Here is a 14,464-nt window from a genome sequence, read left to right as displayed (position 1 = left end):
GTACTTCCAGTTAGTATTTCTCTGCCAGGTGGGTAACCTGGCCATCGGGTGTCTCCTTTCTCTAGCTAACGGTTGTCTGCCATGCCCTCAGGATAATATCTTCATCTGTCTGCACAGATAGAGCAGCGGGAGTTCACATTGGCAGACACAGGATGGTACCTAGAACTAACGTCGACATCCAGTCCCCTTACTGCCATGGTGCCAGAAATCCACTGCTCAGACTGTAGGGTTCCCGCTACCTGCCACCATCATCAGGCATGGAGTAGGGGTGACCATTCAAGACGAAACCAGTGATTCAACATAAAGAATAATTATTCTTACAGTAGGCATTTCGATCTTGTGGAAAGACACACTGACTGACCATCCAGATTCACACCATTTTAAACCTGACATAGCCTTGGGAACCCTTAAGTCTCCTTTTAAAATCTGAACCTACAATACAAATAATCATTTTTAGCTACTTTCTAGAAACAAAGCCCTCTGCCTCATCAATGCACTTTTGTTAAGAGTGTCCACAGACTGCAGAAAAGCAAATTTAGCAAAGCTGATCATAAGATACTACTAATACCTCTCTGAAGGCAGAAATGAAAAGAATTAATATTAACGGTTAAACATAAAATAATTTATAGGCTCAGGGCACCTGGGTGGCTAGTCAGTTAAGAGTCCAACTCTTGATTTCGGCTTAGGTCATGATCTCAGGGTCCTGGGACTGAGGCCCACATTAGGCTCTGAGCTCAGCAGAAAGTTGGCTTGAGATTCTCTCCCTCTCCCTCGACCCCTCCCCCTGCTGTCACACACACATACTCTCTCTCTCTCTAAAACAAATAAATAAAATTAAAATAATAATAATAATTTGTAGGCTCATCTCATTAGATCCATACTTGTAACAGGGAAATATTACAAAATAATATTCAAAATATTCTATTACAAAATAATGTATACTGAAATACTACAAATATTTATCCAAATATTACAAATTAATCTTCTTTAAAAGTATAAGTCTTTTTCTTAGGAAAGGGGAAAACTTTTCTTTTTCTTCCACAACTAAAATGAAAAAAATCACTAGGTCACAGCAAAATGGGATAAGAAATGCCTTTGAGGTTTTCTTGTCAGAGCAAGAAATCACTGCAGAATTTTTACCCTAAGAGTTAACATAGGTTAAAAGCTACATACTTCAATATTTTCTCCACTATAACTAACCTTAATTTAAAAGGACAGTTAAAATAAACAAAAGTAAGAGATTTAAAATACTATTTTCACTGGAAAAGTACTAGAAGAAAAAATGAAATTATTCTTTTGATAATTTCAGAGTGCAGAAAGCTTTCGTAAGTAAGGCTCAGGATCGGGAGCCATAAAGCAAAAAGATTAATGAATTTGTCTTCATAAAAAAAAAACTGTTTTACGTTCTGCATTCCAAAAAAATATCACTTTAAAAACCCAAAAGACAAAAAATGTGGGGAAAAAATCTGCAAAATCTATGGTCGTAAAAGGGCTACTTTCCTTCACAAGCGAGGACTCTTACAAACCAATAAATATTACCTGTAACTCAAGAAAAAAACAGCAAATCATAGGGGAAAAAAGATAGCTCATAAACACAGGAAAAGATGCTCAGCCTCACTCACGTAGACAGAAATGCAAGTCAAAGCATGAGAATATAATGAGAATATAGTTTTCATCTAATAGATTGGCAAAGATCCAAAAGTCTGAATAAAGACTGTCGTCAAAGCCACAGGCAACTGACCGCTCTCAGCTCGGCTGGTGGAAACGAACGTGGGCACAAGTGCGTCACAGGGCCATGTGCCAATACCTTCTGAAACGCAAAGTGCATACCTGCTTTAACTCAGCACATCGTCCAGATTTGATCCTACGTACATATAGTCACACTGAATACAAGGATCCGGGTATATAAAGAGATTTCCGGCAGCATGGTTTGCATGCTGAATGTTTCCTGAATGTTCCCCATTAGAGGACTGTGTCCATAATTACGCCACATACAATGGAACATTTTGCGGCTGTTAAAATAAGGAGTATGGGGAGCTATGCAATGATCTCTGAGATCTGGTTATTAACTGACAAAAACCAAACTTGTATAGCATGCTCCCATTTTTAAGTGATATACGATATATATCTATCCAATGTCTACTGTATTATAGATATTATAGGTATCTATAAGACATATATAATATACATTATAAATATACATATAAAATTTCCGGAAGGTCAAACAAGAAATTGCCAACATTGGTCAGTCAAAGCAGGACTGACTACATCATTTGTGGGGGTCCCCATGCAAAAATGAAACATGGGATCCCTGTTTCAAAACTGTTGTGGATTTCAAGACACTAGGGCATCAAACCAAGCAGAGAGCTCTCTCGAGCATGGGGTCTGGGTGACAGGTCTGTGAAGCCAGTCCCCTGGGGGTAAGGAACTAGAGTCACAGGGCCTGAGTGAGAGACAGAGTAATTTTTACTGGAGATAATTTTTGAGCCATTTTAATTTTTTCAGCATGCACATTATTAATTTTTTAATTATTAAGAAAATTTTAAAAGTAAAATCAAAATTGCCCACCACCACTATTCCCTTCCTCATCCAACAAGAGCCTCAATTCTTAGAAATATGGGTCATGGTGGAGGGAGGTCAAGAGGTGGGGAGGGGAAGTGGAAGGGGAAGGGAGGAGTGGGAAGTGGAGATGAGGACCCTTCCTCACACAGGAAATCCCCTCTGCACCCCGGGAAGCCCCAGCTTAAACCCACAGGAGCCTTGGGTTCTCTTAAATAAGTGCTTGCCACATTCAGACAGTTTGAAAACAACCCCCCCCCCCCAACCTCCCAGCAGTGGATTGAGCTAAGCCTCTGAAGAATGCTAACACAGTCATGTGAATCCATACAACCCTGTGCTGGGCTGAATAGGGTTCCCCACAAATCCAAGTCCACCCAGAACCTCAGAAAGCAACCTTATTTGGAAATAGGATATTTACAGATATAATTAGTTAAAATGAGACCATACTGGAGTGTGGTGAGCCCTATTCTTTTTTTTTTTTTTTAAGATTTTATTTATTTATTTATTTGAGAGAGTGAAAGAGGGAAAAAAGCACAAGCAGGCAGAGGGGCAGAGGGAGAGGGAGAAGCAGACTCCCCACTGAGCACGGAAGCTCGACAAGGGACTGGATGCCAGGACCCTGAGATCATGACCTGAGCCGAAGGCACACGCTTAACCGGCACTCCTGGGGTAAACCCTATTTCAGTGACTGTTGTCCTTATAATAAGGCCAAGTGAAGACAGAAAGGGAGACAAGGAGAACACAAGGAGAGATGGCGGCAGGGATGGGAGACACATCTGCAAGCCAGGGAGCACCAAAGGCTGTTGGCAAGCAGCAGAAGCTCGGAAAAGGCATGGAACAGATTTTCCCTGGAGCCTCCAGAAGAAACCAACCTGACGGACACCTTGCTGTTGGCCTTCTGGCCCTGAGAACTGCGAGGGTACATTTCTGTTATTTTAAGGCACTGAATTAGTCAACTTGGGTCACCTAACAAAATGCCACAGACTGGGCGGGGGAGGGGGGCTTAAACGACAGAAATGTACCGTCTCACAGCTCTGGAGGCTGGAGGTCCGAGACCAGGTGCCCGTATAGCTGGGTTCCGGGGAGGACAGGCAGCTGCCTTCGGGCTGTGTGCTCGCCTGGTGAAGACAGAGGGATCCCTTCCTCTAAGGGCACTATTCCCATCAGGAAGGCCCCACAGTCACGACCTCATCTAAGCTGACCAATTCCCAAAGGCCCCATCTCCAAATACGAGCACCATGGAGGTTAGGGCTTCCACGTATGGATTTTCGGGGGACACAAACAGACAGCCCACAACAGCCATCATGTGTGTGGTGCTTCGTTACATCGGTCCTTTGAAATTAATACAAACCTCCAATAACCCAACACTTGGTGCTTCAAATCAGGGACAGGCCCGAAAGCTTTTCTGTGCACCGGCGGTTAGTAAATACTTCCGGCTTTATAGGTCATATGGTGTCTGTTCCAACAACTCTGCCGTTGTGCAAAATCAGCCATAGGTGACAGGTGAGTGACTTAGTGTGGATGTGTTCCAGTAAAATTTTATGTACTAAAACAGGTCACGACGGGCATTGGCCTTTGGGCTTTAATGGGACCATACCTGCTTTAGATGAGAAACATAATAATAAAGAGGAGCTAACCTAAAGAACCAGCAGGTGTGTGCAAGAAGGGAAGAGGTGAGCTAAGAGTCCCACAGCTGGCTGCAGCCTTCAGAAGCAACACAACCCTGCTCACTTCCCTCTGCCCTCCAGAGCCCTGACTGCTGCCTCTGAAGGATGACCTAGAAGCGTCCATGACCCTTAAGATAAGCTCCAGCTCTCACGCTCTGAAGTCCTTGGAGTCTTTAAATGCTTCTCCTCAACAATTTGATTTACTAAGCAGAACTGTAAACCCTGGGGGGAAAAGTGATTGTCTGGTGACAGGAACTATTAAATGTATAAAATAAAATTGCTGTTGTAATCAAAATGTTCCAGAACAGTTTTTAAATTATCTAGATCCATTTCCACAAATTTATCTTGTATCTGTATTAAGAACTGACTTCTGAAAATCATTCTTTATCAAAGTGAAAGCCGGACCCTGTGTCTGCCTGGATTCATGGATGTGACATCACGAGGCTGATCAGAATTCCTTTCCAACTAAATATATACTTTGTTTGAACAAGTGACCTCAATCCTTCAAAATAAAATAAGGGACCTGAAACAATCCCAAGAACTTCCAAATCACCATTTCATTATTTCTATCATTTTGTGAATCTTATATACTGATGACTCACAATGGATCTACCATCCAGGTACTGGTAGAAATAGATCATGTCCTGAAAACTATCAACAAGTGCAAATGCTGCCTCCAAATTAACCTGTACTTTTTTTAAAAAAAAGATTTTTATTTATTTATTCGACAGAGAGAGACAGCCAGCGAGAGAGGGAACACAAGCAGGGAGAGTGGGAGAGGAAGAAGCAGGCTTCCAGGGGAGGAGCCTGATGCGGGGCTCGACCCCACAACACCGGGATCACGCCCTGAGCCGAAGGCAGACACCTAACGACTGAGCCCCCCAGGCGCCCCACCTGTACTTTTTTTTTTTAAGATTTATTTATTTTATTTTGAGAGAGAGAGAGAAAGAGAGTTGGGGGGGTGAGAGACGCAGAGGGAGTGGGAGAGAGAATCTCAAGCAGACTCCCCACTGAGAGTGGAGCGGGACAGGGGGCTCGATTTCATGACCCTGAGATGATGACCTGAGCCAAAATCAAGAGTTGGATGTTCAACAGACCGAGCCACCCAGGTGCCCCCAAATTAGTCTACTTTAAACAATTTCTGATAAACACACATACAGAAGAATTTTTCAAGAAACCAAATACTTACCCCACAATACTGCTCTTCATTGAAGATCTGGGGGGGCAAAGGGATTCCATTTTGGGGTTTTTTCTCTCCGGGAACATTCTCCCTCATCCACTTCCTATTGTCTTCATCTCCAGCAATGTCTAATTCCTTAAAGTCGATCTTATTAGCTTCCAAAAAGCCCACTACTTCTTGCTGCTTCTTCCTAATCTGGTCGAGAGTAGAGAAAGATTACTTTTAGACTAGGTTTACTTTTTTTATGTTTTGCTTATATTTACACAAATTAAATCCTTTCTCCAACTATACAACACAAATAATCTTGCTACTATTTAAACAAGGAAAATGATAAAGTCACAGCTCTTCATTATAAAGGATCAACAGTCACTGTTTAAATTCTAAAATTTTAATCTCACCAATGTTTCAATCATGGCATAGTCAACCTGATAAGGAGAGAGATGCCCTCATCACAGCCTTAACTTGAGGTCTTTGACGTGCTTTTAAATTCTCCGCTAAGCTTTAATGCCAAAAAACAAATAAGAACGGGTTATGAGGAAAAGGGGGGATTGGGAGAAGACTAAGAAGGAAAGAGAGAAAAGACCAATTCATTACAAAACTCAAATACCAAGTACACCCAACTAAAAAAGCGCCTTCCTCACAGTTATGAAAATGGGCACGTGAGTCGCACTGAACAAAAGTGGCTTCAGAAATAATACAGGAGATTGGAAAGCCCACTTGGAGATGAGTGAAAGGGGAAAGGACAGGGAAAACACCAGGGGAAGCCAGTGGCTGTGTCTCCCGGCTCACAAAGAGCAACACGGTGAAAGAACACTGTCCTCCCTCGGATTTCTCCTTTCCACTCACACAGAGAGCGGGACGCCAGCCTCACCGGACAGACAACTCTTGGTGCCCCTCCCCCTACCCCAAACTATCGGTCTACCAGCCGCCATTGCTCAGGAATGTGGCCCTCCTCACCGTTCAGACCTCCATCCCCAGAGACAACTACAACCATTCTCTCTCTTCAAAGAATTCGCTCCCAAAATGCACAATGCCCTCTTTCTTACACACTCGTAAACAACTTGGAGCACACTCGTGGACCCCGCTTAGGAGCCTCTGGGAGAGAGTTCTGGAGAGGCCAACCCGACAAGCAATGCACACTTACTGACCCACTCTACTCTGCACAAGACAGTGTACCAAGTTCTTTGTGTGAACAGATTCATAACCTGTTTATTTTGGTGAAAAAAATGCAAAGAACTCATCTGTACATTCTAGCCAGTGAACATGCGAAGATGATCAAGAGGCAAAATAAGTCATTTCTTTAAAATAAGAGTAAAATTTTAAGGATTTTCTTTGACATGAAAATATTTAATAACTTAATATTTAATATCTTAATTATTATATATTATATTAAATATTAATGTTTAATATCTTAAAATATTTAATATCTTAATTTGTTAAGTCCTCTGCATAGAATATTGTCTCATATCAAAGCAAGCCATTAAAAGTGTTTTATTGGGTCTGAGGCCCCCTGTCATTCTCGTGTAACTCATTTATCAGCAGAGGTACCAGAATTTGAGAATCCCAAACAAATGTTATAAAAGCCTCACGCTCATCCCAAACCTCATGTCTAGCCTCTGACCTTCTTTGGGTCAAACCCAATTCCTTTCATAGCTTGTATGCCAAATATATACATATCTATGCATATATATGTGTATAGATATATATCTATATATATCTATACACACATATATATTTCTATACGTATACATGCCAAATATATATATATATTTTATTCATTCTTGCCAAAATGAATGAGTTTATCAATGTTCCTGTGTAGAGTATTTCTTTCTTAATATAAGGAAAAATAAAGCATGTATGGGTGCTTAAACGCTAGAAGCAAATCATATAGAATTACAGGCAAATACAGAATTTGGTTTGGCTGTGACCTGAATGTATAGATTGTATTAATTATAAATGACATAAATGAATATAAATAACTTTTAAAATTTTTACAAGTAAATATAAATCGCATATAAAATTGTATATATAAGTTACATATCCAGGTTTGTATAAATGGTAATCACACATTTACTTTTTAAGTAACATTTGTTCCTAAGAAGTGGGAAGACCGGTAGGAGAAGAAAGGGATAAAGAAAGGGGGGTAATCAGAAGGGGGAATGAAACATGAGAGACTATGGACTCTGAGAAACAAACTGAGGGCCTCAGAGGGGAGGAGGGTGGGGGAATGGGATAGGCTGGTGATGGGTAGTAAGGAGGGCACATATTGCATGGAGCACTGGGTGTTATACGCAACTAATGAATCAAGGAACTTTACATCAAAAACCAGGGATGTACTGTATGGTGACTAACATAATATAATAAAAAAAATATTACCATAAAGAAAAAGTAACATTTGTTCCATCAACATAGCAAATATACTGTGACTAAAAGCATTAGATCAGTAAGTGAAGGCTGCTGTTAGCTACAATACAACACTTAAACAGTAAGACTCAGTTCGGGGCAAGCATGGACAAAAATAAAAATAAAAGTCATACAGAAAGGTGTGGGGTGATGGAATTTCCCCTAAGCTTCTGGCACCCTCACTCTGGCACATTCCTGAGTGTCACATCTATCAGAAGCAAAGGAGGAGCTCGGATTTCTCCACCATGTGCCCTCCGCCAAGGCTAGGCTGGCCTAGCCCTGGGACCTTCTGCTCCTCCTCACCGAAACCGCGCTCCAAATTCCATAGCTTCACAGCTGAATTTCTGAATATTAGAAAATCCCATCAGACCTGACGACAGGTCATTGGAACTAAATTACTATTTTAATTAATCATGTTTTCTATATATACTTTCCAACTTGTCCATAATTGTCCGTGCCACTCTATAAATTACTTATTCCTTTGGCTATTTCCAGAGATAACTTTGCAGTTCAAAAAGTAGAAATGTCTTCGTTTTAGGCAGGTTTACTTTTAATTAAATATTCAGAAGGCAACATCCTTTATTCTGTCCAAACTCCTGTCTTCCTTCCTTCTCAAGTACCCCCCAGGAGCCCAAATCAGCCTGGCCACCTCACCAACATTATTTCCACATCTATCAATCATGCCTCAGGACTTGAGATGAAATAAAGAATTTCATTTTATTCCATGAGTTCTGAATAGATGAACAGTTCCCAAGGTCCTGACTTGTGTTTCTGCGGTTAGAAAGTCAAAGAGTGATGGAGAAAATAGGAGGGGAAGACCTGTTTGCTGTTATTTCTTGCAAGACAAGCAGTTGCATCTGCAGGAACTTAACAGACTGTTGGGTGCATGACCTTGTGTTAAGTGCTATTTCTCAGACCCTCACCCCCCAAAAAAGAGAAGAAAAGTAAAATCTGTTTCTAGTTTCCCCCAAACACCGGTACTTTAAACTGGGTTAAAGGCATCGTTCATCCCACTGTTTGCAGCACCTGAGTTCTGCCTGGGGCTGGAGGAGGGTCTTAGGATGAGCCCAGAGAAGGAGAGAGGGGAGCAGGGAGTACATGAGTTCACCTGGTGGCATGGTCGCCTTTGTCCACCCCCTGATGGCCACCCTGAGTGGGGGCCCTCTCCTCCACGGTCCTCCCTACTATTCCAGGAGCCCCATGGGCCCTCCCAGGCAAAGTGCATGTGGCTTCCTGAGCTGACCCCTAGGGACATCAGCTCCCAGGGGGCACCTCCCTTTATGGGCCCTGGGGTAAGAGGGTATACACCACACCCAGGGGTTCTCACCACAGACACACTCCCCTCTCCACCTCCTGCTCCCTCTCCTCCTTCCACCCCACCATGGCCAATGCTGCCCCAACACCCCCGGCTGTACCTTCTTTCTAGGCAGCCCCTCTGGAGGATCTGGGGGTCCCTGGGATCTGGGTCACTTGGAGCCTTTGGGACTTCAGTGGAGGCTCAGAGAGCTCTGTGTTTCCTATCCTGTTGCATTTACTCTAAAGAAAGTGGTGTTTTCCTGAAGTCGCCGGCCACCGTTGGTTACTGTAATGTGTCAGTGATCTTTGAGTCACTTGCTTGGCACCTCCCTTTTATTGTCTTGTACAGTTAGGAGCTTTTCCAACTGAGGTCATTGCACTTAGTGAAAAGCACACTGCATTTGAGCGGAGGCGACCTGCATTTCCCCCCTGGCTCGGAAGGCTGCTGTCGGAGCAGGGCCCACTCTTGAACTGCCTCGTCTACAAAACGGGAAAAGCACCACCCTCCTCGGGTTCTGGTGAGAATCAAGGAATATGACATGATATGTGGCAAAGCGTCTTGCACAAGGTGAGAGCTGCACAGTGTTATCTCACTGACTTGTCCTGACTGCCAAGCCAAGTTAAGTACTCTGCTCACCATTTTAAAGTAGCAAAGCTGAAGCACCAGTGAATTAAGGAATTTTCTAAGATCTAGACCCAGATCCATCTCGTTCAGGAGTTGAGTTTCTGCCCACTATATTTACAGTCAAGCAAGGCTAGAGAAATGATGAAGAAACCCAGAAGCCACCCTCGGGGTCTGTCCTTGAACATCACGGTTCCAGGGGCCATGCAGCTTGAAAACAGTGAGGACCGTCCTCTCTCCCTTTGTCCCCCAGCCCAGTGTGGCTCCAGCTTTCAGGAAGACACAGACCTGCTCCCGCTCCCAAGGTCTCTTTACCACGTTCCTCCGTAATGGGCAAAACACGACACTGCCTTATCATCAACCATCCAAACAGAGCTGCATATGCATAAACCCTCATAAAGGACATTTCCTTTTTCATTCATTTCATTCATCCCATAGAAGTCACATGCCCTCATTGACTAAGTTGCAGGCAAGAATCTTTTTTTAAAGTAAAGAGACTGAAGAAACAAGCAGTTAAGAGTTTGCAGTTGCAAACTGCAACTAACCCCAATTGCTCTGGGGTTCTCCTAAAAAGAAGCTTCTGGATGAAATCCCCTCACCCAGGGAAAATCATTAGCACTGATACCATGGGAATAATTAGCTGTCCTTCTTTAGGATAAGAGAGAAACTATTCCACTTATGTGGCTTGGGACAATTCTTCTGAAACAATCATCACAGACTCACATATACTAATATTAACTAATAATTAGAACAACTACAATAATACTGATGAGCACTGACTCACATTGGGGCACCTGAGTGGCTCAGTCAGTTAAGTATCTGCCTTCAGCTCAGGTCGTGATCCCAGAATCCTGGGATCGAGCCCTGCATCAGGCTCCCTCCTCAGTGGGAAGCCTGCCTCCCCCTCTCCTCTGCTCGTGCTCTCTCTCTCTCTCTCTGTCTCTCTCAAATAAATTAAATCTTTAAAAAATATATTTTAAACATTAATGAACAGCTAACAATTATAATACCTAATACTTAAAACAACTATAATATTCAGTAACCATATGTAATAATTATAAAATTAACTAACAATTATAATATGTTAAGCACTGTTTGAGTACGGGACACCATGCGAGGCGCTCAGTGCTTATTTCCTAAATCCTCATGGTGACACCATGAGAAGAATACTACTCTTATCCTCATTTTACAGGAAAGGAAATTGAGGCTTAGCAAGGTGAAATAACTTTCCCAAGGTCAAACAGTTCCTAGTGACAACAAAACATTTGCTTAGGGAAGCAGAATTCATGTGGCTTTTCCAAGATCCTGGAATGAACAGTGCCCCTCCAGACCCTCCGAAGTTAACTCAATCATACACCCAAACTTCAAGAATGTAAGACATCAAATCATCCTAAGAGCTCCACAAGTGCATTCACCGTCTCTGGAAGGCTGCATAGGGCACTCGCATCTGGCCTACAGAGCATGCAGTAGGTTGGTCGGTGGTAAAAGTTTCCATCAATGAGCGTCAACAGCATATTGAAAGCCCACCAAAGCCATTTTTGTCAATAAAAATAAGTTTTTTTATCCAATAATCCAAAAATGTGCTCTTTGTGGATCAACTAAAAGTTCTGAGGTCATCAGCAGCCACAAAAGATGTTGCAGTTTTACATCTGGAATTTTTCCTCCTCTGTTTCTGTTAAAAGATGCTCCACAGATACTAAGCCATTGCTGATGGGTTGTGCTCAGAGGGACAACCAGCCTGTTCTCTCTTGTTCTCTCCTTGCCCTCTGGAAACTGCGCGAACTTTCAGGGCTGTGGGTAGGGGCATTCAAGAGCCAGCATTGGGGCTGCTCCCGGCCAGCTGCTGGCCGAGGGTATCATCCCTGGCTGAGTGAAATCCAAGCTGCAGGATGGCCCAGGAACTAGATATAAAAGGAAACAGCCCCCCTTGCCGGTGTCCAACCCTCGGGACTGATGAAACGGCTTCCTCCCCAGAACCCCCTAAAGTCTCAAACGCTCGCAGAAATGTCAGTCTCCTACAGACACCGCAGGTTCAAGCCTAAAATCAAAGCCTGAATCATTGCCAAGGAGAAGTGGCTCCTTCAGCTACCCTCGTAGGCAGGTCTATCCTGCACAGAATGGAGGCAGGAACTGGAGGGGTGATTCTGAGCATGGTCCCAGGGAAAAGGGACGCAGTGCTAAGGGGTGGGCTCCTAGTACCTATTTTTGGCCTGTTTGAATTCCTAGAGCATTTAAAACTGTGGCCTTAGAGACGTTTGCTCTTGTCACTGTGACATCATTTTCCCCAAATAATACTATTACACATGCTAACTTTACACTTTTGGTATAGTTACAGCTCACACGCAAGTACAATTGACCCTTGAACAACACAACTAAACTGCACAGGTCCACCTACATGCAGATTTTTTTCTGTAACTACAGAGAGAACTGTAAGTGTATTTTCCCTTTCTTACGATTTTCTTAATAACATTTTCTTTTCTCTAGCTTATTGTAAGAATACAGTTTATAATACATATAACATACAAACTATGTGTCAATCGACTGTTTATGTTGTCAGTAAGCCTTCCGGTCAACAGTAGGCCATTAGTGAAGTTTTGGGGAGTCAAAAGTTATACATGGATTTTCGACTGTGCAGGTGTGAGTGCCCCTAACTCTCCCACCTCCGCACCCCCTCCCACCCCGCATTGTTCAAGGGTCAACTGTAATTACACCCAGGAGTCATTTTGGTAATCTGGTTCATCACACCCTCCAAATATTGTTACACAAAGTGTCATTTATTTGCAACTTTAGTCTAAATCTTACAAAAAGATTGGCAGAAACACTCCACCAAAAAAAAAAAAAAGCCTTTGATTCTATAATATATTCGAACACAACGCGACACAAATCACATGTTAAAAATTCTAGTATCAAACACGCCCCCTTCCTGGATTCCCCTTTATGCCCAGCTAGCCCGGATCCCTCATTTTCCACACTTCTTCCACACGGTTAAAGCAAACGCAGAAAGCAAAGGCACGGAGGCTTACTGCGGAGCCACGGCTGACTTACACACCCCGCACAAGAGAAACTTCAGGCCAACGCTGGGCCAGACCCCCTGCTTCTACTTCCCAGTGTGGGTTACTCAGAAAACCCGACAGGAAGAAAAGCCCCACCGATTCCAGCAGACACCTACCGCTATGGACCCAGAAGATGTGGCAACAAACACTTTGATAACCATTTTGACAGTCGGAAAGAGGGCTCCCCCCAACACACCCCCGTGAGGGAACGCGACGCTGGACGGATCCCGACCGCGGCGCGGGGCGGGCAGGTAGCAGGTGCCAGGTAGCAGCAGGTGCAGGTGCCAGGTGCGAGCTGGCGGCCGCCCAGCGCCGTCTGAACCCCGGCGCCTCCCGCCGCAACTTAAGCGCTGCGCCCGGCAGCAGCGGCGCGGGTGGCGCGGGCTGTCCCCGCCATTGGCCGGGGCGACAGGGGATCCGCCAAGCCAAGAGCGGATTGGTCGCTAAAAGCAGCCACTGACTTGAAACGCCCGACAACAGCCCCTAAAAGGCCAGGCTGCGCCGCGCACCAATCAGGCCGCCGCGCACGCACAGACGCCTGCGGGCGGCAGCCGAGCGCCTGGGGCTGGAAAAGCCCAGAAGACGCCAGCTCCGTCCCCGAGGGCGCTGTGCTTGCGAGGCTTGCGGCAAACGGACCTCAAGGGACCAACAGCCACACAGGCCTTGAAATAAGCAAAGTCTTCCTGCCTTTCACGTTCATCCGGCCGGTTACAAAAATTCGGTGAACTCTTATACAACGGACGCCTTTAGGCGTGGCCCGCTGCCAGTTTTCTCCCTTGACCACCTGTTGCCCCTAAAGAACAGAAGCTGACAGGCCGCAGACGTGTAAGGTTTCACGGACATCCCGACACGGCAGGGCGGCAGAGGCGGGCTGTCAGCAGGGATGAGTTCGACGAGCGAAATGTCTTCACTATCTCAGAGACGTGGGGAGAAAATAAATGTGTGTAACGGTCTCTCTCCGTCTTAGGTAGATAATTAAATCGAGCAAAAAGCCCAAATGCTATCGCTCAATTTTTCGGATGGGCTTCCAAAATCCAGCTCAAGGACACAGGAGGCAAAGTCACCAGGGGGTATTCAGTCCTCTTAGATAACTGAGACTCAACTCTTCTCTCCCTCTCTCTCTCTTTTATTAAGTCCCCTGCTACTCCGTGAGGAGGTGGTTACTGGCATGCTGGAGCAGGGAGGGGTCTGCCTCTTTACCTGCCCCTTCACCAGAGTCCCGGGGGCCTGGAGGCCTGCTCCCCTCCCCTAGGACAGGCACCTTTGGCGAGAAAGGACGCCCATCCCTGCAACCCAGCTCAAATTCATTTACATCAGAACGAATGATTGAGATGACTGCCGTTTAACTTAGAGCCTCACTATGTAAAGTTTGCTTCCCAAATTAGGCCCTTGGTGAAGATGATGAATGGCTCCCCAAATTTAAGTCATTAGCATTGTAAATTTTATTTTCAAGCCCACCAAAGATTATAGGTCACTTGTGTTCTTCTTTCCTGTTTTTTTCAAAATCATGAAGTATGTACTATTTTTGTCAAACTATTTTTTCAACACCTTAGTCTCAAATTCTCCCACATAAGCAAGCCATTCTTCTCCAAATACGACTGCAGAGAGTAATAAACTATGCATATTTCTCAATGATTTTGTAAATCAGTAACATAAACTACAGCTGAGGCTCACGTGCCCTAGA

General features: G+C 44.2%; 1 protein-coding gene across 3 annotated transcripts in view; it reads right to left on the bottom strand.

Moving 5' to 3' along the window:
• SH3BGR (SH3 domain binding glutamate rich protein) overlaps positions 1-13,185 on the bottom strand; it is a 66,725-nt gene extending 53,540 nt beyond the window's left edge. For 2 of the 3 annotated variants that reach the window (XM_045813489.2, XM_087861809.1), the window contains exons 1-2: positions 12,897-13,088; positions 5,416-5,601 (exon numbers count right to left, since the gene is read on the bottom strand). In XM_045813489.2, the coding sequence (XP_045669445.2) occupies positions 5,416-5,601; positions 12,897-12,941 (231 nt within the window). In that variant the 5' untranslated portion in view covers positions 12,942-13,088. Of the gene's footprint in view, positions 1-5,415; positions 5,602-12,896 lie in introns of all 3 variants that reach the window. The other variant, XM_087861810.1, reaches the window with a different exon arrangement.
• Between the last annotated feature and the right edge of the window lie 1,279 nt (positions 13,186-14,464).

Source organism: Ursus americanus, chromosome 4 (genome assembly GCF_024610735.1).
Source record: "Ursus americanus isolate L20-20 chromosome 4, mUrsAme1.1.p, whole genome shotgun sequence".
Classification (NCBI taxonomy): Eukaryota; Metazoa; Chordata; class Mammalia; order Carnivora; family Ursidae; genus Ursus; species Ursus americanus.
This window is presented reverse-complemented; position numbering and strand designations above follow the sequence as displayed.